A 26119-nucleotide genomic window follows, 5' to 3' on the forward strand; every position below is an offset into this window, starting at 1 on the left:
TTGTAATTTTTGTAATTGTTCATTGAATCATTTGTAAGTTAAAGGACATTGAATAATATTTTTGCTGTAAATACTAAATCATAAAAAGTTTATGCAATATCCAGAAATTCAATTAACTTTAGTTTAGAATCAAAGTTTTTTTATCCAACTTGATTGTTAATTAAGTATAATACCGTACATTTTATTTTGAATTGTATAGTTGTATTTTTATTCTTATCATAATATTTAGTGACAGTCAGGAATATGTTGAAAATACTGTTTAATTTTTAATAAACAAATCAATATAATAATAAGAACACATTTTTATAGGGTGGTGGGGGGGGGGGGGGGGTAAAAATATCCTATATGAATTCACCTGGGAGGTAAATATATCCTAGTATAATTTAAATAAAGTTTTATTTATCCCAGTATATTTTTACCCCCTCTGGGAGCGTTTTAACCCCCTGTAGAACAATTTTACCGGGGGTATAAATATACTAGGTTTTCTTTACCCCCGGTAAATATATACTAGGTTAATTTTGCCCCCGTTAAAAATATCCTAGTATATTTCTACCGTGGGGGTAAAAATATCCGGGGGTAAAAATCGCCTGTTACACTTAAACGTGTGTTATACGACGACCAATCAATTGACTGACTAATAGGTTACATCCAATCTTACTGTTTACATATACGCACATTACCCATTGAGTGCGTTTGGGTCAAATTTTGCGCATATAGGTTAATCACAATAAAGTGTATAAAATAGTTCAAAATAATTAAATAATTGATAACTATAAAATTATGTGATAAATGTGACAAATATTAGCAGTATCTATAAATAAGATACCCGAGGTCACAATAACATAAAAAAAAACATACTCCTCATGCTCAAAACTATCTAACCACGTGTGTAAGTAGACAATTTTGCCGAACACGAGACAGTGTAACGACTATTATTATAGACGATCACTTAATTAACCAGATGAAGTAAGTACTTGGTACGATCAAACACGGAATAGTTTATTTTTCGAGCATATACCGTTCGTAAGGTGTATTCGGTAGGTGAAGATACAAAACAAACACAAAAATACAGTAGAGAGGTAAGTTTCTATGAAATAATATAATCTCGAAAACATTTTATTTAAACCCCTCACCACAATTATTTGACTCACGGGCCAAATCTCACCCCTATACAATAAGTCTTTTATTACTATTATTCACGACTCAACATTGTGCACCAATAATTAGTATGCTCTATATTATTTCAGTATAAAAGATTATTATGTTTTGCATTTTCGTCGAGTCAATATGGCCCAACCAATATTATACGCACATTATTCGTTTAACATTATAATATTTCATTAAAAATACAATAAACGTGTAAAAAAAGGTATATCACCTAAGGTGTACCTAAATGTTTTATTGCAGAATTACGACTCGTTGACAAACACATACTTGCAGATATTAGATGTAGTTATAAATTATGTCTATAGTAATATAAAACATTTTTTCCATATTAGTATATAGTAGGTTTTCTGAAATTGATTTTTCTAATTTTATTGGTGAGTAAAAATGTTAAAAACATTATTTTTTTACCAATTTGCCGCATACGAGATTATTTATATATATAATATAATAATATTATATGTATATGCATATGTATTCTGAAGATCATTTTTGGATAAATACATTTAGTGCGATAATAGCCCGTTGTCCATTTACTATAATGGACAGTTTTTGCACTTCGCTTACGAAAAACCACGTTGAAAAATTAAAAAACGCTTACGATTTCAGAATACTACAAATAATTGTTCAATTAATACTGCTCATTAGTCATTAAGCTTACAGATCCAAATATCACAAAACTACATCCCTATAGAGCATTTTAAATAGAATTGAAAATAAAATAGAAGAAGAAGAAAGAAGATATAATACACTATTATATGGATTAATAAAATGGAATGTAATAATAGTAATATATTCAACTCACTTTCGTCTAAATTTTCCATTCAAACAGTGCCAAATTACGTCGTATCATTGTTTTTAGTTAAATCATACATCTATTTATTAATCTGATTCTTTTCATACTTAACTAGTTTAATATTATATGAAATCGGTAAATATATACATACTTTGTACATACTAATATTATTTTAACCAAAATAGCATGTCTAACGTGGGCGTACAATGTACGATTTTTTCACAAACTAAATCTATTAACGTACCATGCAGACGGCAGACCCCAATATTGCAGGACGAATTACTTAATAAAATAAGTTAAATTGGCGAATTTTGTGATAAAATTATTTTTACATACTAAATACTATTTCAAGTATATTTTTTTTCACATATAAGTTTAGGGTTTGATCACAATACATAATGAAATCATATTTTTCTTTATATCTTAATATTTATAATTATAGAAGTGCTTAATAGCATGAGTGACACATGATAAAAATGTATGCCTGTAAACGTGGGTACCTAGCATAAACATCGGTGACTACATCAAACTGCAATAAAGGTAAACGCAGTTGAGACATTTATGGGAAACATAAACTATACGCTATTATTATAGGCATTATCGTAGGTTGATGATCAGTTGATGACCACTGTAATGATTTTTGTTTCCTTTGGTTGTTGTATTTGTATCATAATAATATTATAGATTGTTTGTAGCTGTTAAGCACAATTTTTCACAATATTTGTTTTTCCACTCAAACACATCATGTTTCAGACCACTTTGATTGCTAAGTAATAATATATCGTGAGATCACCAAATCCTTTACGGAATCGCACGCTGTTCCGTATACCACGGAGAATTTAACCGATTTTTGATACGTTTGAAACATATACACAGTATTTAGACGCGATACCTACCAGGGAGTTGTCACAAAATCTGTCATTGTCACAATATTTAGATTTATCGGTGGTATATTGAACCGTGATTGATGTACAAAAGTTTAGCACATGCGGTTTAGTTTTGCGTAGCTATATAAAATATGTGATTAACAGCATTGACAGTTCGCGAATTTCAGCTTACGATTTCTGCATGTGCGGTGCGGTATTATAGCCCCAGTGTACGCGTGGTTTACTGCCAATGTGTGCCATCTAAAATACAATTTGTCTACCTATTTATTATACTCGCCGTGTTTACATTTGTATAAGTTGTATTTCATTGAAGTTCCTTAAACCACACACTAATACTTAACTACTTCACTGTACTTAAAAATCAAACACGTTTATAATATCTTAATATTATTTTTCTTATTCGACTAAGTGATATGATCCACAAAGATTATACAATTAGATGCATAAATGCAAGCGTTTTTAATACTTACAGAATATAATTATATATAATTTTAAAATAGTATTTTTAACCAATTAAGCAGGTAGTTTACTTACAATTATTATATAACAATAGGTAGTTCAAATGATTTATTCCGTACAGTTTTAAATTTGTATTTAAAAAAATGCATTGTGAGAACTATTCAAAATTTCTTTTTTTTTTTGTATTAAATGTCTGTAAAAATTTTTAAAGTAAATTATGTGCTAAACTTAATAATTCGGATTAATGACATCACATAAAATAAGGAGGAAAAATATTCTTAGTACTGCTATTTTATTTTAATGGCTTTCGTAGTTTTTTATTTATACCACAGATTTACGATATAACTTTTCATACAGTTTAAACGGATATAAAGATTGATGTAATATAACTTATTGGTTTCAAATTATGTAACTTTACCCATCAGACAAAAAATAATTATTTTATATTTTAAAAAAGTTTCTTAAGTAGACCCTGTAACGACTGTGTTCTCTCCGTTTTACTAATAATGGTTAGCAAAATCCACTTTAAACTGTTTTTTTTAAATATTATCATATACATTTCAGCTTACGAGACGATCTAAATAATATTCTTATCTATAAATTTAAAACTTCAATTCACTATTATTTCAAAAATAGCAGAATAAAATAGATTCTTTTTGACGTTATGTAATTTTCTATATTATATTATATGCGTTGGACAGAGTCGACAGATGCTGGTAAGATACCATCTTAACTTAAAGTAACATCTTTACTAATTTTTAAATTATTAAAATTAACGAAACGATATTTTAATGATATGATACGACGCTTTTTGATATTTAAAATGTTATTACAATTATTGTTATGAACCATAATAGATTATAAAATGGTTCCTAACAATATAAATAATATAAAAAAAGTGTGTTGATTGAAAATGATATATAGCATATATTATAAGATATATCTGATCCTGATGTAATTGTAAATGTGTTGTAATTTAAAAAATTCTCTACCATTTTGAAAAAAATCATATTGAAAAATAGTAACACTTATATTTTAAAAAAAAAACATATTAAGCAAAATTATTTTCAGTTGCCTATATATTCATGGTTTATTATTACACGTTTACGATATCAAATAGAAAGTTTTGTAAGTTATTTTTTTATTCTACATACATAATATAATAATTTCAAAGTGGTCGGAGTTCAATTTTTGATTATGGACGGGTCTATGCTTTTTTCTAGTTTCATTTATGGCTTACAAAAAAATCATAATAACCGATATTGTGTAATATGCAAGGATCCTGAATATTCCTGATTAATTCTAATAAATATAGTTGAAAATCTTAAACTCTGAGATTTATTGTACTTAATAAGTATTTTATACGATTAGAGACGTTAAATGTTTTCTAGAACTGTTATTTACATGATATATACACACTCGCAAACAAACATATATATTATATTATAATAAATATTTTCTTTAAGTTTCGAACTCAAATCGTTTATCTACAATTTCAAAGAACGAACTTAAAGGTTTAGTTATAAAATAATATCCTTACAAGGTAAATGTCGCGAAAATGAAATTCCAATAAATTAGCTATATTTAGCAGCATGATTGATCTATATTATATCTACACAGTTTTCTTCTTTATTTATAAATATATAGAAAAGGAGCTTCAACTATTATTGTGTAGTTGTATATTTATAATCTGGAGTCTCTTATAACACATTAATCGTGTTTTTGGTAGAAAGATTTATGTTACACATTAGCTTAGTACTAATAACTTTCACGAGAACTTTTGCCGTTGTGTTTAGCGATGTGATAGGTACCTCTGTATTATATGTATTTACCTTTTGAGTATTTATGTTTTTCCGGTTTCGTTACCAATGGGTATGGTAATTCTTTTTTCTCTCCACTCTATGAGTACCTACCTCTTTCATGTTCCAATCCTCTAAATAGCATGCAGGTCATATAATATATACACTGGCGATTGTCCAAGTTATGTATACAAATTTGTGGAGCTCATATCATTTATTTCAGAGATATTTATTGGAATTATAACAAAGATATTTCCAAGTTTAGAATAATACAGTTCATTTAAGCTCATATGGCAGGTTTTATTTATGTTGGACTTTATAAAAATTGGTTCTGATAGTTTAATTATTTTAATTATGATATAATTAGTATAATAAGACTTCATATTGTGTGTAAAATTATTGTCCAATTATTTGTATAATAATATTTGTATTGGTTACCTATCTAAGTATGCGTTTGTGTATTTTATCATAATTTAAATTGTATTTTCTTATAAACTTCAGTAGTAATGTTTAGACATGACGTTTGTCTAAAATATTTCTGTAGATGTCAAAACTGCACCCAAGTCTCATATCTCTATTTTATATCGAATAAGATTTATTTCTAGTGATACTAAAATACTGCCTACGTAAATTATATATATATGACAACTACATGTTTATAGCGAATAAGAAATGATTTTATTTTAATGTATATAATATATATATATACTTATTAAAAGGCTAAAACTACAAATATTTCCAGACTACATTAATTTACTAGTTAAAAAATTATTACTTCATAGATATAAATAACTTATAATTAAAAAAAAATATAGATTTTCAACATGCATAATCATTTATTTTTTGAGATGGACGTTGGGCTATAATTCAAAAAAGTTTTGTAAAAATATATAAAGTAAAAACGTTTATACTCTTGTAAGAAATAAATAAAGCTAAACTCATTTTGTTGCAGCTATAGTTATTGGCGTTGCGAAATCTAATTTTGAACAAGCTATTGTGTTGAAAGTTCAAGAGTAGGAGAAACTTATTGGAATGATATAGAACGCAATACATACACATTTTTAAACATACTTTTTCTATCTTGAAAAATGTTGAACTTTTTTCTTTTTGCATAACATCATTTTCCAAGAACCAATACATTTTTAAGATATTCACGAATAATCACGATATTTTAGCTATAACTCATACCCATTTGGTCGTATAACAAGTGCCAATGTACTATAACTATAATGATAATAATAAATAAGACCCTTGCAATATATAATACACAGTAATCACTAGCAGATACCAGAATGATACATTATCATTGTTATTACTTATTAGTTTACATTTAGTTTATAAAATAATTTATACAGTTAATAACCATCAGCTGTATAAATACTTATTATTGAAAATTCAATACACTTATTATTATAATAGGAAAAGCACATTTTCATAATACGAGTATAATAATATATCACACAAATGGATAAGTATCTACGGTCATATTTCCATCAAAGGTGGCATCTCACCCCATCATCTATAAAAGTCCTGATCAAATATACAACAGCGCTTAGTCGCTCATTCAATGTCGTTTTTAAATATCATGCATTTTTATTTGTTATCTTTAAAAATATATATTAACAAAAATCAATTAATTATAACACATTTTTTTTTATTATTTCAATATACTAATCCCGTCTTATACTCAGTACTTTTTAAGTTGAATCGAGCAAGACATTTTCTAGTTCATTTTTTTTAAACATCTTTATCGTATTGCTTAACTCAGATTCTAAATAATTTAATTCTTATAAAGGAAAAGTCTCTCGTACTTACCCCTTTCATAAAATATCACATTAAGTGATAATATTGTAAATAAATGATAAAACAACATTAGGACCATCAGTCAAATTATAGGTCATTTTATATTAAAATGTAATGTTAAGTCTAACCCGTAAATTGATCCAATGTATATAAATTAAGTTTAAAAGGTCATATTATGTCGATTAGTCAAGTCCAATCCGTGTCCTCCAGCTCTTAAAGTTGTAAAACACGTTTTTATTCAAAAAACCACGGGCTTTTAAAATTTGTGATTTATATCTCACTGTAATAAATTGTTTTATACGTTTATGATATTATTTATAGTAAATTAAAGTTACTACAATTCTTGTGCCACATAATCATATTTTCAATGAAAACAATAATGGTTATGAAACATTAACATTTATAAGCAAAGTAACATTAAGAAGGCTGAAACAGGTACAAATAATCACATAAGTCAGGCTACAGCAACTACAAGTAAGACAAAACTGTGGTGGGACTTGGGTTTGATGGATTTTTATTTTGAAAACTGATTAAAAATCTTCAATAACTCTATCAAAGTATGGCTATGGAAATTTATTATTACTACAAAAATTAATGACGTACTTAAATATTTAAAATACCAAAATTGTTAATTTTAAAATTTCGATATTTTATCGAAGAGTTTAAACAGACAAAATCCCCTAAGCTCTCTATCAATCTGATAAATTATAAACAATGTTCGATATTTTACAATTTTGTACGATTGTATTAAAAATGTATTCTCCTCAAATCCCCAGAGATTTTATTTTAACGGTTAATAAATAATAAAAATAAACTACATCATGTCTCATTTAAGTAGTAAACGGTACATTATGATGCATTGCAGAATTATTTCACATTGACACATCTCAGGAGGAGGGAACTAGCCCGCTTTAGTATTACTATAGTCCTCTCAGATGAAAAATAATGCATCTAAAAATATCGTATTTATTACTTTTCCCAAAATGTAAGTTCTTATTGTGCCTATGGCGATGTACGTGAATCAATATCATAAACTAAGCTAACAAATAACCTACATACACAAACACATACACATAGCGGAATATTTAAGATTTTGTATTAGCTGGGGCCCTGGGGAATATGGATTTATTCAGAGCTCACTGACTCGAGATGGGTTTTAATTCCCACCACCACTCCTTGTTAATTAATCTTAAACTATGATAGCTTAATAACATTACACCCACAAAATACATACCCAAAATTATATTATACAACCCTATACTTAGTAAAGATATTTGTTGCTCAGACAAAATATATTTTACCTATTAAAAATAGATGTGTTATACATTGTTATACTTAATTCTTTATAAAATAGTATTTACACATAAATACATATTCCTAGTACATTTATGCAAATCATTGTAGTCATCGTCATTGGCATCCATAGATTAGAATCCAATCATTTTTATTTTTTTAGACTTTTACTCGATGATCAGGAATAATTTTGATACCATGCAGTTCATGCAGTTCAGTCTTGTAAAAGATATTTTTTTAAATGTTTTTTGAGTACAAATACTTTCTATTTTTTTATGATTATTTTTTTTATCTAATAAATCAATTGAATCGATTTTCATTTAATTTTAAAGAGGATTTAACACCATCTCATATGGTGTAACTATAAAATATTCATCTGTTTTTTTTTTCTTCAAAATTTTAATTTATAGTTGATTCTAATCATTAAAATAATTAATTTATGGAATACATATTGATTATAAGTGTTTAATGTGTTCATATATCACATTCGCTACCATTGGTGCCAATCGATAGATACATTAAATCGATACATTCTGTATAGAACTGTCGTTAATGTACAATACATTGGTATGTGCAGATCTAATCACTTGGCTAAATTGTAAGACTATAGTTGAATTTGAAAACTCATTTTAATTTACTAACATGTTTACTATAGTCTTATTAAAACGATTTTAAAAAGATTGGTTAATTTTTTATAAATAGGTGAGGTAAAACTCATTTAAGGCAACCCCGCAGCACGCCTTCCCGCTTTTCCCTCTTAAATAAACAATAATCCATCAAAAGTAAAATACAAGTTTTTGAAGGGGTTAGGATCATCTGCTGTGGACAATGCAATTATGACTATGCATTGCATCCTGTGTTTATGATAATTTTTAAATAAAGAAATTATAGCGTATAATTTATATGAATTTACAAAAATATGTGTAACATAAATATCATGTTTAAAATTATACCCAAAAGGATTTTAGAAGTTGAAACAATAATTTACATGTGTTTAATGTTAAAATTAATAAATAGCTACAATTGGAAGTCTTCATACATATTTTATATGTAAGTCTTCATACATCTTTTATAATTTTTCAAATTTTGCAAATGAATTAAATAAATTAAATAATACAGTAAAACGCTAATAACCATGGTTGATGATACTTAAACGGAATGGCGGACAATTTCCCCCCGGACATTTTCCCCCCGACTGTTTTTGGCGTAGTAGGACATTTTCCCCCCAATATATTTTCGATGCGGACATTTTCCCCCCATTTTTTTTTTAAAGTTTATTATTGAATAACATAATATTGTTTATTATTTAATTAAAAAATTATTTTTTTTTTTTGAATAAATATAATCAATTATACTATAATTAACTTTATAAATTTATACTATAAATTCGATTTTTTTTTTTCATAAACATAATAAAAATTATATAATAAAACGTAAAAAAATTATATAAGTATAATAGTCTAAAAATTTCGACTTAAAAATTATATATTTTGTAAAAAACATTTAATTTCTGATTATTTTTTTATATCTAAGCACATATTTTGTAATCGTCTTTCATATTTATTTTATTTTGTAAAAAACCGTACCTGTTTTAATTTTTAATAATTAATTAATTGCCATTGAATTTGACTTTTGTAGTGCTTCAATGAACATCCAAATATTTGGATGCTGAGTTCTTACCAAAGTTTTAAATTTATTATTGAAACCTTCACTTATATTATTTGTTCTACCTGTGTTTTTCTTTATAGCATTACGTATAAATAAGGAGGAAATAATATTATTTAATATAAAAATATTATTTTATTAAACAAAAAATAATTTCTTATTAAACAATAAATAATATTATATTATTTAATAATAAACTTAAAAAAAAATGGGGGGGGGGAAATGTCCGCATCGAAAATATATTGGGGGGAAAATGTCCGGGGGGAAATTGTCCGGATACCACTTAAACGATAAAAAAAAATACAGTAAAACCTCTCTATAACGGAATCGTATGGATCCAAACATTTTTCCGTTATAAAGATTTTTCCTCCAGAGGGAGGTAGAATTACATATACATGCAGAATGTCCCGTGAGGATATACCCATTAGCCGTAGGCCCGTAGAGGGGTACTCGTCGTCCAAATAAAAACCAGTTTATTACCGTTTTATCTATAAGTATAAGCTATAACAAAATTATCTAAAATCGTGTGATTAATGAAAATAAAATGTTGAAAATTCAAAATTTTCAGAAAAATAAACTCTATAAAATAGGTATCTTTATTTTTTTTCAAAAATTAAAAAATTAAATTAAATTAAAAAATAAAATGTGTGTAGCTTGTCTATGTAAGTCAAATAAATTAAAAAAAACAGATTTATGATATATTAGAGTGTCCGTTATAGAGAGGTTTTAATATATAAAATTAATTCAAAAATCAGTTATAATAAATTTAAAAAAAATATTTACACTGATATTTTAACATTGAAAGTATTTCTGTTTTTTTTGCAAATTATTTGAGACTACAGAGAATTTTTAAAAAGACTGGATGTTACATAAATCAAATTTGTTGTTGTAAGAAGTGAATGTATATACAAGGTTTTGCACTCTTTTCATCCGGAAAATGGTTCACAGTTACATAAACAAAAAAAAGAATTATTGTCAAATCAATAACTACCATTCTTCAGTTATGTTCAATTGTTCAATATTAAGCTGAAAAAAATCGACCAACCTCTTCCGTAATGTATAAGTAGGTAATTTAATAACGATTGGAATTTGTGTTTTGCCTAAAACAATATGTTACGTGCTTAAATGGCTTAAATGAATATATCCCTTACTTAACCTGCAGACTAGTGACTTTCAACTGATTTCGCAAAGTGATCCAAATCGGTTATTGAATTAATATAACTACATATACAAATTACACGATTTTATATTTTGGTGAAAAGTGATAATGGAAATGTGCTTGCTATTTTAAAATAAATCAATTTTACATTTATTTTACATTATTTTACATTTATTCAACATCACATTTATTTTTTTTATTTTTTTGAACAAATAAATAGTGTAAAAAATTATAACTCATCTCACATATCAAATTTTTATTATCTAAAAAATCTGATTCAAATTGGAGCATAGTACGATTTATACTTCCAGAAAATAAGGTCGTTTATTACAATTAACCTCTTAGTCACTCGACATGCCTCTATCGATTTTATGACCACTTTGTACAATTTACCATGAATCATGGGTTAATCTTATTTGTAAATGTCACCAATTTTAATCTACCGTCATCAGCCTAAAATATTTTCTGTTACTATTTAAGTAAAATGCACTGTAACTATGTTTTAGATTCTGAATCGAAGCAAAACAAGCTATTTTAATTTCTTAAACGAGCTATGTTTTAATAGTTTTATTTGTGTACTTTTTAATAATTATGATTAGTATAACAGTTTTAAAATGATCATCTAAATGCAGATCGTATTTTGGTAAAACACAAATAAAATACTTTTAAATAGAACTCGCACAGTTTAAAATATCACCTAACCAAATTAGAACTAAATAATGAGTGTGTGTTAAAAGAGCACTATAATCCTTGAAACGAAAAGCTAAGTAAGTATTATTGTGCATGTTTCTCATCCATCTCTGCAGTAAATACCCGACTGCGGACCGACTATTCTATATCTAGGTACAATATAAATATAAACATATATGTTTAATAGCAATAGGTACGCAACACACATTTTATTATTGATATAAGAGACAAGTATCGTTTTCATAAAGTCAACTTTTTTATATTTGATGAATTCTTAGTGTAACGAAGATTGTATTGATTTTGCAATGATGTTTTTTTTTTTTTTTTTTGTAAACCTAGTATGATTGATAAATATATGTGGGTTTACCTTTGATTCTTCTTTTCGAAAAATAATACACCGTTGTACTTTGTATCAAGATCGTATTGAGGTGAGTTGAATAACAAATACCAGATATCATTATCTCTGTGCCTTATTGTATACATATTTTTATATTACGCATCGCATTATTAGTTTTATGTTTATCATATATTTAAGTAATATAGCTGGTTAATATAGTTTTTAATATAGTTTTAGAACCACCAAATTTACACGAGGGTGAACTGTAATGGTTTTCAGTTAATACTGTGCAATAACGAGATTTGTTTTTTATATCGCGAAATATGTATTATTTATTCATAAATAAGTGCGAAAAAAATCGGGCCAGACGATATACAATATTATAGTATATATTTTGCCTGTCGGCATTGGCAAAACGTATGAGCACCACTATTATGGAGTCGAAACGATTTACAAAGTGAAAATCAATAAATTTATATAAGGTATGGAGTCATAAAGAATCATATACATTTATTCAAAACTGCCTCGGTACTGTGCGCATATTTCCAAACAGATGTCTGTGTTCAACCCACTCCTATTCTAGAATAGTTTATGCATTTTTTTTTTCATTTTGCTCTCATGAAGGGATTGAGGAGAGATTTATTAGATTTTCAACAATTTGTACGTTCAATTTTTTTTATTTTTTTATTTAGTCACATACAATTTTTAAGCAGTTAAATGTTGATACAATACTTAGCTGGTTAAACATTTGTGGGTGCAGACTGCAAATTTTAATAATTAATTACAAACACGCAAGATCTATAACTTTCAATAATCACAAATTTCTAGTACTCTCCCTCCGCCACAATTTATTGTACAAACGTTAGTACATCATTATTTAAATTAGATTATTTCTGGAATATGTTTTTTGTATACTACCTGTTTTTATAATGAGTATAATTATAATTTTATTGTTTTTATGGAGTTATAAATTAGAAAATTTAAACAAGTTAAATGTTGAGAACTGTACCTTATTACATTTTCATTAAATAGTTAATGTGTCGAGTCCAAGATTAAATTGTCTTTTAAAATTTTTATGATAAGGTTTTTTGCAGTGAAATCGATATTTAATTTACCCGAGTGAAAATGCTTGATGAAATTTTGTAATATTGTGCAATTACCAACTGTATAACTATAAACTGTTGAGCAGGCCATTTGGAAATTACTTTAGACTTAGAAGGTATTTACAAAAATTCCAGTATCTTTAAACCATATTATAATTGATTGGTTACATCTAACCCTTTTAGAATGATTGCTCTAGCATCTTGTATTTTCATAAAAATGTAAGTTTTTTTTATTATATCACTTTTTTCATGAACTTAACAATGTTTTAAAAAGACGAGTGCTTGGAAAGTAAAATGTTTATATAGCCGCTATCATTAAGTATTATCAAGTGTCTATATTTGTACCTTGAAAATGTCATTCTATTTTTCTAATATTTACTGTACAGACTATACACAATTTTATAAATGAGATCATTTGTATTTTCTTCAATCCAAATCAAAAGTATTTTAGATTTTGATATATTTTTAAATTTAAATTTTAATGATAAAAATAATTTTATGAAAGTAAGATTGAACTCTGAATTTAAAAACTGTTTTTTATTTTTTTTTTTCAGAAATTGTAGGTAATAAACGTCTATATTACTATTAAGTTTACATGCACATTTAAAGTCGGTTTAAAAACTAAAGCGGTCTAAACATGCATAATGTAAACACTTTAAAGCGACCTTAATAACATAAACGGTTTTTATTTTAAGGACGCTCGAAAATGTAGTTTAACCAAATTAAATCAATTTAATGATGTCAGCTGTATTTTGTACATGTAAACATTGTAAGCACTCTAAACCATAGATCTTATAAAGTCTATATACCTTATAAGGTCTATGCTCTAAACAGTCTAAACCGATCACTTTTATTTTGATAAGTGATAACATATTTTTATAGTATTCTATATGATAATGGAGCTGGAAAGAAATATCAATTTTGTCATTTATGGAATAATGAATATTATAACATACCGATTTAATATTTATGACTCGCATTTAAACAAGTCAGGAAATTTAGGTCGACTCATAATAAAATCGATTTCAATTAAGAACGGATCAACTCGTATCATGTAAACGTAGTACATATCACGCTGTTTTGAGTGTTACAATTTGTTTTGTTTTTTTAATGTTAGTAAAAGTAGATTAAAAAAGTCTTCAATGCTTCCTGAACAATGTTTTTTTCTTCCATATAATAATAATACTAAAAAAATAAAAATATTGAATGAAATATTATATCTCTACGTGTCGTACAAGTTTTTTTAGAAAATATATAATTTTTGACCATTGAAATATTTTGATTTGGTTTTTTCAGTACGGCACGACGTACCTATAAATAGAAATATTTTTGCTTCGTAGTAAAAGTGGCCAATATTGAATTGGCTACCAATTTTGAGTAAATTTGAAGTCGATCCTTGAATTTACTCCTGAAAAAATTATATTTAAATTGGCTAAGGAAACTGTAAAATATTATATGATTAGGGGTTTTCTTATTATACACGTTTATTTTTAAAACTTCAACTTACTAACCTAGCCTGGCAGTTTGCACTCAAATATAGTCTAATGCTGTATATACCTATACTATTATTTATATAAAAATGTATTGATTTAGTCTATTATATGATCTATAGCCAATAAATATAAACCTCGAAAAATAGTTGAATATAATATTTTTATTTAACTTATTAATGAAAAATAAAAACGAAGCATAGAGTTTACATTGTCTATTTTAATTTTTTTATTTAATTTTAATTTATATAATATACATATATTTTATAATGACGTGCTCAGATATTATAATAATTTTTTGTGTTTTAATTTATTAATTATTGTTAGGCTTTTATTATTTCTCTTTTCTTGTGAAATCTTTGTATTATATTTACTAAAAAATCTAAAATAGATATTATATAACTAAGTAAAATATACGAATGAAAAATAGTCTAGCCAACGTCAGCATTTCTAGAAAATAACGTCTAACTTCAAATTATTAAAAATATTTTGGTAATCAATATATTTTTGAAAAAAAAACTGAAGGAGCCAATTCAACAGTAAATTCTTTGAAGCAAATTCAAAGATAATAATTGAGGGTAAAATATCGACTACCTGTATTCGGGAGCCAACTCAATTGCGTCGGTAAAAGCCTCTGATAGTCTTATTTAGATACTCTTATTCATATGTTTTTTTTTTTAAGTGGTTTTAAAATATTCAACATTTGTGTTAGCTGGAGACAATTTTATTTTTAATTTGTACATCAATTGTGATCGAACAAATATTAACGGGACATCCGGGAATTTTCAATTCAATTCAAAAATTATTATTATTATTGTTATTACAGAAACCATTTATTACTCATTCTTCGTAGTAGCACTTTCCATTCATCAATTGTTATTGGAATCGTTCAGTACAATAGCATTATTTATTTTCATTTTCCTTACAATAACCAAATTTTTATTACATTCTTTACTCTTTACCCGATTCTGAATTTCTTCGCAATTCATATTTACCATTTCACTATACCGATTTTTTCCATTGCTTTTTTCATTACCTTCTATACGGAAACTGGTATTTTATGTACAATTTATAAGGGTTGTACACAAACAAAACTACATACTAACTATAAGTATGAGTATTTACTTTGGTTTTTACAAACAAAGTAAAAATAAAATTTTATACGTACGTTAATGAAGATCGTCATATTATTTTCTTACTTTGTACTTTTTGTTAAGTACTATAATATTTTTGTTTTTGATTTTGATGAAACAGCCTTGCTTATTAATATTTACTCGATGGAAATTAAAAGTTTCAAAATCCATCACTTCAAACCTTTTGATACTTTATAACAAGATCAAATAAAAAATGATAACTAAATTAAATATAACATTAGTATAATAGACGTTTTATAGAAAAAAATAATTTGGTATTATAGACTAATTATTTAACTTCAAATAAACTATCATTTTAATAATAATAAATATCTTATAGTTTTTCGATTTTGTTTTCCCTAGAAAAAATCTAAAGCAACATTGAAAAAAAATTGTTTTTAGAATATATGCAATTTTATTTTAATTTACCTCAATCTGGATACCTAGTATGAGTTTACTAAACAGCTATCTAGTAACTGTTCACTGATATTGATTAACATTTATTGCTATTCTAAGTACTCTTTGTAAATCATTTATAAAATAATAAATGTAGAAGATTTTCATTATTTTTTTATTTGTATACCAACTATTGCATATGGTTCAGTTTTGATATTTTTCAGAATGAATTTTTCATTTAATTTGAAGCATTAAAATATAATAATAAACAAATAGGTATTTCATATCTTGAATGGAAAACTATTTTCCGAAGAAAAGTATTCCAGTTGCTCTATACCTAATTTGCATCATGTGTCTACGAATTTAATTAACAAATACGTTATTTTATAATAAGCTAATGAGTTATTAAAACCTGTTGTATCTAAATTATAAATACTTATAAAATATAATGAAATAATTTAATTATAAACATTTTTTTTTCGTAGGTATATCAAAGTAATTAGATAATTGTTTTTTATCTGTAATTATATTTGATTTTTCATTCTAAAAATCTCTTTATAGCGTCCAGTGAAATTGACAAAAATTTAGTCCAATGGATGCAAAATTCATTTCAACTATACACTACAGAACCATTCTTTAGAACAACCTATTATTGTTACTATCACACTATATTGGTAAGTATATATTTTTGTAATTAAACGTTGATTTTAATATAATCAGTGTGTGGATTTGAAATATATTAATTTTACTTGAACGTGGTTAATATATATGAATAATATATTATGTAATTTATATTTAATAATAATATTATAGTTCATACTTATTAATTAAACTATATTAAAAAATATTTATATTTAAACTAAATTATTATATGTATAGCAATAATATAAATCAGGCATTTAGGAAATTCAAATTTTTTTATCCAATGACATGAAGTAGATATTTTTTTAAACATAATTTCTTAGAATCTATAGCTAACCTTCTCGTCCCGTTTAAATAGAAATAGCGAACTTTTTATATTTTAAATGTTAGCAACATATTGTTATTTGACGTTCATAAAATAAACAGGCTAAATCAACTTATGACATCATGTATAAAAGTACATTTATTTTCAATAACTTTTATGATAGTGAATCTAATATTTTCTTACTTCAACTCACAATGTGTATAAAAAAAACTAGATACACAAGAAATTAATAATCGGTCTCTGGTTCAAAATAAGTAATTGAAGTTTTTATTGATTTCATTTTACCTTAACCAAGGTCTGAGATATTAATTAAGGCGTCCACAATATAATAAATAATTAAGTCGTAACTAGGTACTTGATTTGTTTTTTTTTTTTTGGAACCATTCTTCAGTCTTGACTTGATTATCATAAAAATAAACTGTTAGTAAAACATTTAATATTTATTTGATATTTCCTTTTATTTTTTGGCAATAATTGTAAAATTATTGTAAATAATTACAAATTATGAATAATACTTGTATGTGATGAATGAAAAAAATTGATCACTCTAGGACCGAACTGGACTTTATTTTATTGTAATTCCTGTCCGAAAGTCCTGGTGGAAATTTGAATAAATAAACGAGTTAAGTAATAAAAAAACGGTTTTACAACTTCACAAAACTTTACAGCCAATAGTGTATATTTTGTGTTGTGTATCACGTATTAGTATAATGAAGTTTGGTTGGATAGAATCAACTTTTATTTATTGTTGTGTTCATGACTGTTAGAGTCGTTCGACAGGAGGATGGGCAAAAAGAGATTGAGGAACGCGCCATTTAATATCTTCATAATAAATAAACCATTCCTAGATTCAGAAATTATAATTAAACTGGCTGGACTACGTTGTTTTTTTAGTAAACACTTTTTAATTTTGTATTTTCAATTTATCCACTTGAGACTGACTACCCTACGTTTTTTAAAACGATAAAGCTTTCGATTTATTTTGAATTATTTTTTTCTAATTAATGTAATACGATAAATATAAAGTAATGGATTGTAGTATAATATAATAGTATGTAAAATATTAAATACATAATATATATATATATAGATTCTTAAAATATTTTATACTTTCATTCACTGAGAATTCATTCTTAACTCTGTTAATACTTTTCATATACAGATCTAATAATGATAATAAATAATATAACGGAAAACGTAATGATATTAAATTTGATAGGTACCTGTGAAAATTTTTTAAAAATTTTCAAATTTTCAATTGTTGGTAGAATTTTAAATTTTAATACTATTCATGAGAACAATTATTGATAAATAAAATCGAATAAAAGTTAAAACACTTAAATGTATTGTTATGATAATGTCATTACAGTATCCTAGCTTGTATATTCACTATGATCGAAATCAGTTTTGTGCGGTAAACAATAGTGATTATTTTAAAATGTTTGGTAAGAGATACATATGTACTACATAGGTATATATAATTTTATGATGGAAACGGAATTATTGGATTTATTTTGTTTATTACCCAACTATAATAATATAATTTGTACCAATTTAAATTGGTAACATCAAAGTTTAATATTTTCCTCGCTGTTTTTAGCACTTGTAGCTCTAACATGTTATAATAATATCACTGGTGACCCACTTAAAATATTATTATGCCCTGCTCGTTACTTGTGAAGTTATATGTGTTTACTTACCTACGTTATGGTCTTATATTATTATAAATCATAAATATTATGACGATTGAAGCGTAAATATTTATTTTTATAGTTTTTTTTTTTTTAATTCCAGACATCATAATATCAAAAATATCATAATATAATACATTATTATTCTGATTTCATAACGCTAAATTGATTCATTTTACTGAGCACTTTTGAAACACATCGAAGTACATCAAGCTGGCGTGGACGGGGAGTTGTACAATTGCATTACTAACATTATTAAAGGACTTAAAATAATACAAGAACGTGAAGGACACCCACCCCTTCATCATATGGTTTAATATGGTTTCGTGCTCTCTTCGCCTTACACAAGTAAACAATATATCACATTTTCGTTGAACAGAACCAATTTTGTGTTGTTAGATCATATCATATCGTATCAAAATTAATGGAAAAACATTATTTGCGTAATTTAAATTGGTTACTTAAATATTTTCATTTTAAGGAAGTTATGGACATTTTTGCTTTACAATATTTTAAACACTCATTTAATAATATTTAATATTTATATATGATAAATATGATAAATATGATAAAAATCAAAGAAAACACAGATAATGTGATACTAAAACACAGAAACAGAATATTTAATCAAATGTATCAACAAAACCCAATAATACGTAAATGTTCACGCCAGCAAATATTTATCCACAAATTAAGTACGATGCATATTATATTACGCATAATATATTATATCCCGATATCATATGTGCTATTTTTATGCAGAATTTTCATATTATATTCCGACGATATACTTAGAGATAAAAGCGCAATATGCGGCCAAAAATATCTCGCTCAATCTCTAAAAGACGTTTCACATAATATTATAAACGAAAATCCAACTCCTCAAACACAACTTCCCAAAGATACAAACAAGTGTCAACACTTAAAGAACTAAAAAAAATAGACATGCAGAATATGAAATTTGTAGGTATTTAATGTGACATGAAGTGACCTTGAACCACTCACAATTGACCAAATACCTTTGAGTAACTATGAAATATCTATTAGAAACACTGTAAAAACACAAAAGCTGAGGTAAAAACCAAGAATCACTTGCTGAAATACACCAGTTCATACACTAAGGGGGATACAGGCCTAAAACTTTATAGAACAATATGTCTCTCTCGTACATACTCAGCTACTAAGTGATGGCATAGAAATCGTCAGCACACGCTAAGAATATTGACGTGATGGTAATTAACCAAAGAAGACTGATTTCAATTATGACTTCAATTATTTCAGCGAGAGTAAGGACACTAAGAAGTTACGTATGATATATTTTATTACAAATATACATTATATGATCATACAATTTCTCATATTATTATTTTTTAAGTACCTATCTTAATAAATAATTTAATATATTACATAACGAGTATTTGTTTAAGCTCGGTTTTCATAAATAAAATATGTACCAAATGCATTTGTATTATTATACACGTTTTTTTATTTACAATCAAGTGATTTATATCAGTGAGAGTAGCATAATACATTTTTATTTGTACAAATACATTAAATTTATTGTTATAGCATTTTTGTGTACAAAAACATTTCTTAAAACGACATTGAATTTAATGTTTCGAATGCATTTCGAAGAAGTGCTCTAGAATTGAATTCAAGTCGTACTTTATGGCCGAAAAACCCGTAAATGGTGATTGTTGAACGCGTATAATACGTGAAGGTAACAATTGTAATATTTTTAAGCCGGCCAATTCAAAGATATTTATCCAATTTATTTATTTATTATTATCAACCTTACAAGCTCTTGAAATATTATGATATCTCTGATTGCCACTTCAACACTTACTTAGCTCTGACAATGGCGATGTTTCCCGTGTAAACATTTAAGGTTTTTGACCACATATTTTTCATTTGATAAATTATATAATAAACGAACTCACGGTTATTGTTCGATTGTAGAATGTTAAGTGCTCAAGAAGTATAAAACGTATAAATTAAATTATTAATTACTTAACTAGGTTTTTTTTCAAAGAGCACGTAAAGTCAACATTAATTTAGATAAATAATTCTAGTAGGTAGTTAATGACCCACCATAGTTTCATGTTGGGGTATTGAATAAATCGGCATTTACACTTGTTCTGATTTCTTTAAGGACCATAAGTTACACAACTTCATCTCTGTTTGTGGTCCTTTTTTCAAATACCTCTCACAGTAATTAAAATGTAATGAATTATGTAATAATTGTTAGTCGCCGAGTAACATACTACTATTGTTTACACTTTAAATCATATTATTGGTACATGTGTATTAGGTATATTTATTAATGGAAATTGTGTTCTTATAAATACTCGTATTGTAGGCTCAAAACCAAATTTAGAACCTATCTAAAGTTATACAATTGTTCAAGAACATAATTTCAAATTTCAAACGTCTTTTTTTCTTTCTTAATAGATATCTGAAATATCTGAAATAGATATCAAGTGTAAGATACCACAACAAAATAAGATAGTATAGATTTCATAGATCATCTATAGAATCATCCTGTTGTGTTTGATGTTCAACATATTCATCTTAAAATTACTGATATTTAATACCTTATCATCGCTAAATCAAAATAAATATTTAAGTATCCATCACACACCAAAATAATAATTGTATATAGATAATACATTTAAGCAACTCACTGTCAAACATTACCGTTATTTTTCTTTCTCATTTGTATTTTTCAACACATAAACATTAAATTGATTCTGTTCAACGCAAGATATTGATATGCCAAAGTTAACAATACAAGCAAGGAGGTGGTCTTGGAGGGATTCAATACTGATTGTTTTTAAAAAGTTTAACATTAGAAATTTTATAAGTTATTGTTTGAATAATAAATAATGTATAGTAAGTGCATTATGACTGTATTGTATATTCCCACGTAAGAATGCATATTATGTTACTAATTTATAGTAAGCAAATAATATTTATCACTAAAAATGATGAACTGCTTGTAACCATTCCTAGAAATGTGATAAGAATTTAGAAAATATATAACATTTAATATGAAGTTTATTTGAGATCAATTTTTCCACCATTTCAATTTTTCTGTTTCCTACAATTTTCAATCAATAATTCTTCATTTCACATCTTAAAAATCAATTATTTGCTGAAAATTAGTCCTTGCAGAAATTCTTGAATACAAGTTACGACCTGCAGTGAATCACAGTTCTGTTGATCGAACTTTTAATGCTGATTGTCAAGAGGTTGATCACCTCCCACATATCACTGATTTTTAAACAACGAAAACGCGTGAACTCTACAGTGCTTACTAATTAACTTATTAGAATCTGGGATGTTTAATCATTAATCAATTCATAAACTGTAACTTTAACGTACTATGTATTCAATGGTACAAATTAGATAGGTATTCTAACAATTAAAAGAGTAAGAAAGGAAAATAAATGGAACTTGGAAAACCAAAAAGAAGGTATGATTGATGTTGTGTATTAAGCTTCTTATGAATCGAAGTATGTATTAATATTTATTATTACATTAATAGTTGTGCCGGTATGATGGTCAAAATAAATAATTATATATATTTTTGTCGGGAAAAACCATTGCGATTTGATACATCTGTTCCTCCATTGCGTTTAGTTTCCCCTCCGCAGCGTAACTATCATATAATATTAGCTTGCAAGCACTCACCTCTTTGTCCTGGTTTCTCAGCGTCGTCGCCGGGCGGAAACAAGTAGTCATTCGGCATCGCAGACGCTGCTTCATCCACGGACACATTCTGCAGCCCATTCGGCAGAGGGTCCCACGTCCATTGGCAGTGCGGGTCCAACGTGCACGTGTCGTCCACGTAAGACTTTATGCGCTGCATGGTCAACAGACTCATGTCACCGGTGGCCGGAGACGACGAGGCCTTGGGCACCGTGACGCAAGCCACCGCGGCCCACAGTGCTATAGCCACGATCAATGGTGGACCGCGATACTGACCGGAGTGGTGGAGTTGGCGCTGGTGGCGTTTGTGGTGACTGCCGTGGGACTGGTGACGGTGATTGTGCAGTTGGTGGTACTTGCGATGGTGATCTGACATCATGCCGGTTGTCAGTGATTCGAGATCTCTAATTTCGGCGATCGCGAAGTCAAACCGTCTCAGCTCCTCTCACTCGTCCGATGTTCGAAGCACTGACACCTGAAAAACCCACACGATTAGAGCTTCATCTTATAAAACGATGGCATTTCTTCACTGGTGAACCCCCCCCCCCCTTCCCACACACAAACACTGATGGTTTATTACAGGAGATTTCAGTGACATTTTAAGAACAATTAAATTTTGATACTTAATGAATCGGTTCAAAGTATTTCACAGGAATAGACGTTACTCAAGCACTGCAACTGAAATCTATGAAATTGATAAAATTTATTTTTAAAGTCTATAACCTCGACCACACATGTGACAAATAATGAAATTCAACGTTTTTCAGTTTTATCACTTGAGTCTTGAATAACCGCTAGCACGACAAGATTAAACTTAGGTATATCGTCGCTGGAACGATATTGATAGTTGCAATAATTGCAGTTTTGGCTTATCGAAAATCATAGCTGTTCAAGCGTGGAATAATCTCACTTTATAGTATTATCAACGCTTCGAGTACTTTACTGAACTTGATATTATATTATTATTATTATTATTATTATTATTATCGTATGGTATAATATGCAAGCATTACAAACTAGATACAGATATAATATATATATATATATATATATTAATGATATTATATTAACGAGATCAAACTAAGCACAGAGTGATAGGTATCGAGCCGAATCCCACGAAAAATGGCATATAAAATGTATGGAAATTGGAAATATACAATTATTAGGTTAATTATTATAATATTCTATAACTTATTTTTATAGCTAGTGAAGAAGCATTTCTTATCATCAACTTTTATTTTGAAAATAAATGACACTCCATATGATTACTTCCCTGTAATAAACCAGCTATGACTTAGCTCATCATACCATATAGATTTGCAACAGCTAAATTCTTGTACCAGTGAAAGTTGTTTGCTGGAAAGTTGATGCTTCTTCTCTTCTACAGTTCTACCACAAATGAACTTTAGAGTTCCTGCTCATTCCAAAATATCTTACCCGCTTTCCCTTTTCCATTCTTATTTAAAATTCATAACTATTTTTGTATTTTACGAATAATATAGTTGATTGGATGATACTAATGAGCACTTTATGTTTTTTTAAATTATAATTTATAATACACGAGTAATTTTTAAGAATAATTGTATTTTACACTTTAAAATTTTTTGTTGATAATGTATGATTATTTGTTATATTATTGTCACTACAATAATTTTCATCTAGTATTAATTTTTAGTTTGGTAACCTAATAATATATATTAATTTCATGTTAAATTATACTATTGGACATAATGCCCATTTAATAACAATATATAAATAAACCACCGCGCACTTTTCCAGCACATACCTATGCTTACCAGTAATTGTTTAATACTCACCGATTACCCATTGGCCATAATTTTTATTTATGTATAATATTTAAAGTGAAATGGAAAAATATGTGTTGTACGCTGAATAGATAGGTCAGCTTTTGCATGTCTAAGGCCGAAATTTGTTACACAAGTCAAGGGATATTCAGTTGATATTATAGCATCGATCCGTTGATCAGATGGAACGTTGAAAACTATGCAATAGATCTTTGTCGCACGACAACTACTATGTTACCAATCACCAATCATCAACTTCTATGATTCCGTGTATAATACCAACAAATTATTTTATTCTGTATTATGAAATGAAATTGTAATGAGAGATGGTTAACCATAACTTTTACATCTGAATGCGCCATGTAAGAGAGAGGGTAGTAGTCAAGGATTAGACCTTTATACCAAACAGCTGTTTATTGTACACGTACATTTTTAATGCTTTATAAATTTTTAGTTTTTAGTACTTTTCAACATTTTACAAAATACTTGTAAGACAGATAACTAATTACTAAGTAATAAGTGTTTAAAATTGATCAATAACCATAAATTAATATCAATGATGGCTTATGCGCAAATAAGAGGTCGGGGGGGGGGGGGCTAAGCTAACTTTGTACAGCCTCCTTCCCCTAAAAAAAAACCTAATGTTTTACGTATACTCCATATTATAAGTGTCAATTAAGTGCCCAATTTAAACAAAAGCTTTAGCACTCCCCCCCCAAATCTCAAAAACTATTTGTGCCTATTAAAGATAGTAATAATATAATAATGATAGCACCATTAAATTTTGATCACAGACTACAAATTTGTTAACATGACACTGGACCATAAATAAGTGCAATGGTATGTCTATTAATTTGTATACCCATAATCCATATGCTGTATACCAGTATACCCATAAATTTTAGTGATACTATATTAACTGCAGTGTAGATACGACCTATTGTATTAGAGTACTTCTGCTATGCACTTACCACAAAATACCAAATATATAATATATATCGCACTCATAATGACTAAAGTGCAACTATAAAATTAGGTACTATAGTGGGTTATGTACAATAAATAAAGTTTCATTGATGTTTAGTAATATCGTTTATGTTCTACCACATCAGTTGCATCAACATTCCAATGGGGTTGATGAGCTTGGAGCCAAGAGACAGCGTCGGAAAATGATTTTTTATTCAACAGAATATACTCCGTGACTATTTCGGTAAAAACTCTACAAGCTTTATTATCTGAGAAAAAATTAATATCACTGACAGACACAGAAACTTCCCGTAGATATCAAAAAAAAATATTAATATTAAAACAACATTTTCTTGTTGTTTTTCAGATCCATTATCAAATGATTAGATACTTTTCGACATAACTCATACAACATAAACGTCATAAACAAATCAAGTATTCAAATAAAATAAAGCAAACCTGTTCGATAGTGTTATGCTTATTATAATATAAACAGTCATGAATAATAAGATGGATAAACGTTTTCATGAAGAATATTTCTCACTTATTATTTGTTTTATAGTTCAGATAAAGAGATAACAGTAATTTTTCACCGATTTCCAAATTGAAAATTAATAATTATTATAATAACATGAAACATCTTATGATAAAATAAATGAGACAATAACGAGCTATTATATCGCAGAAGCAGACGTTGTAACAAATGAGTATCTATCTCATGATTTATTCTTTGATGGCTTAAACGAATTGAAAGTTCGTAACTTTTATGTAATTGTCTTAACACGCATATTAATTAAACGTTATT

The 26119-nt window shown here is 27.2% G+C and overlaps 1 protein-coding gene across 2 annotated transcripts in view; it reads right to left on the bottom strand.

Moving 5' to 3' along the window:
* LOC107167771 (tyrosine-protein kinase receptor-like) overlaps positions 1-26119 on the bottom strand; it is a 409135-nt gene that overhangs the window by 328330 nt on the left and 54686 nt on the right. For both annotated transcript variants that reach the window (XM_089216481.1, XM_089216480.1), the window contains exon 2: positions 22526-23018. In XM_089216481.1, coding sequence (XP_089072607.1) covers positions 22526-22922 — 397 coding nt within the window. In that variant the 5' untranslated portion in view covers positions 22923-23018. The remainder of the gene's footprint in view (positions 1-22525; positions 23019-26119) is intronic.

The sequence above is a fragment of the Diuraphis noxia genome, unplaced genomic scaffold, assembly GCF_037042655.1.
Source record: "Diuraphis noxia isolate RWA-SAM2 unplaced genomic scaffold, SU_Dnox_SAM2 contig0001, whole genome shotgun sequence".
In the NCBI taxonomy this organism is placed as follows: Eukaryota; Metazoa; Arthropoda; class Insecta; order Hemiptera; family Aphididae; genus Diuraphis; species Diuraphis noxia.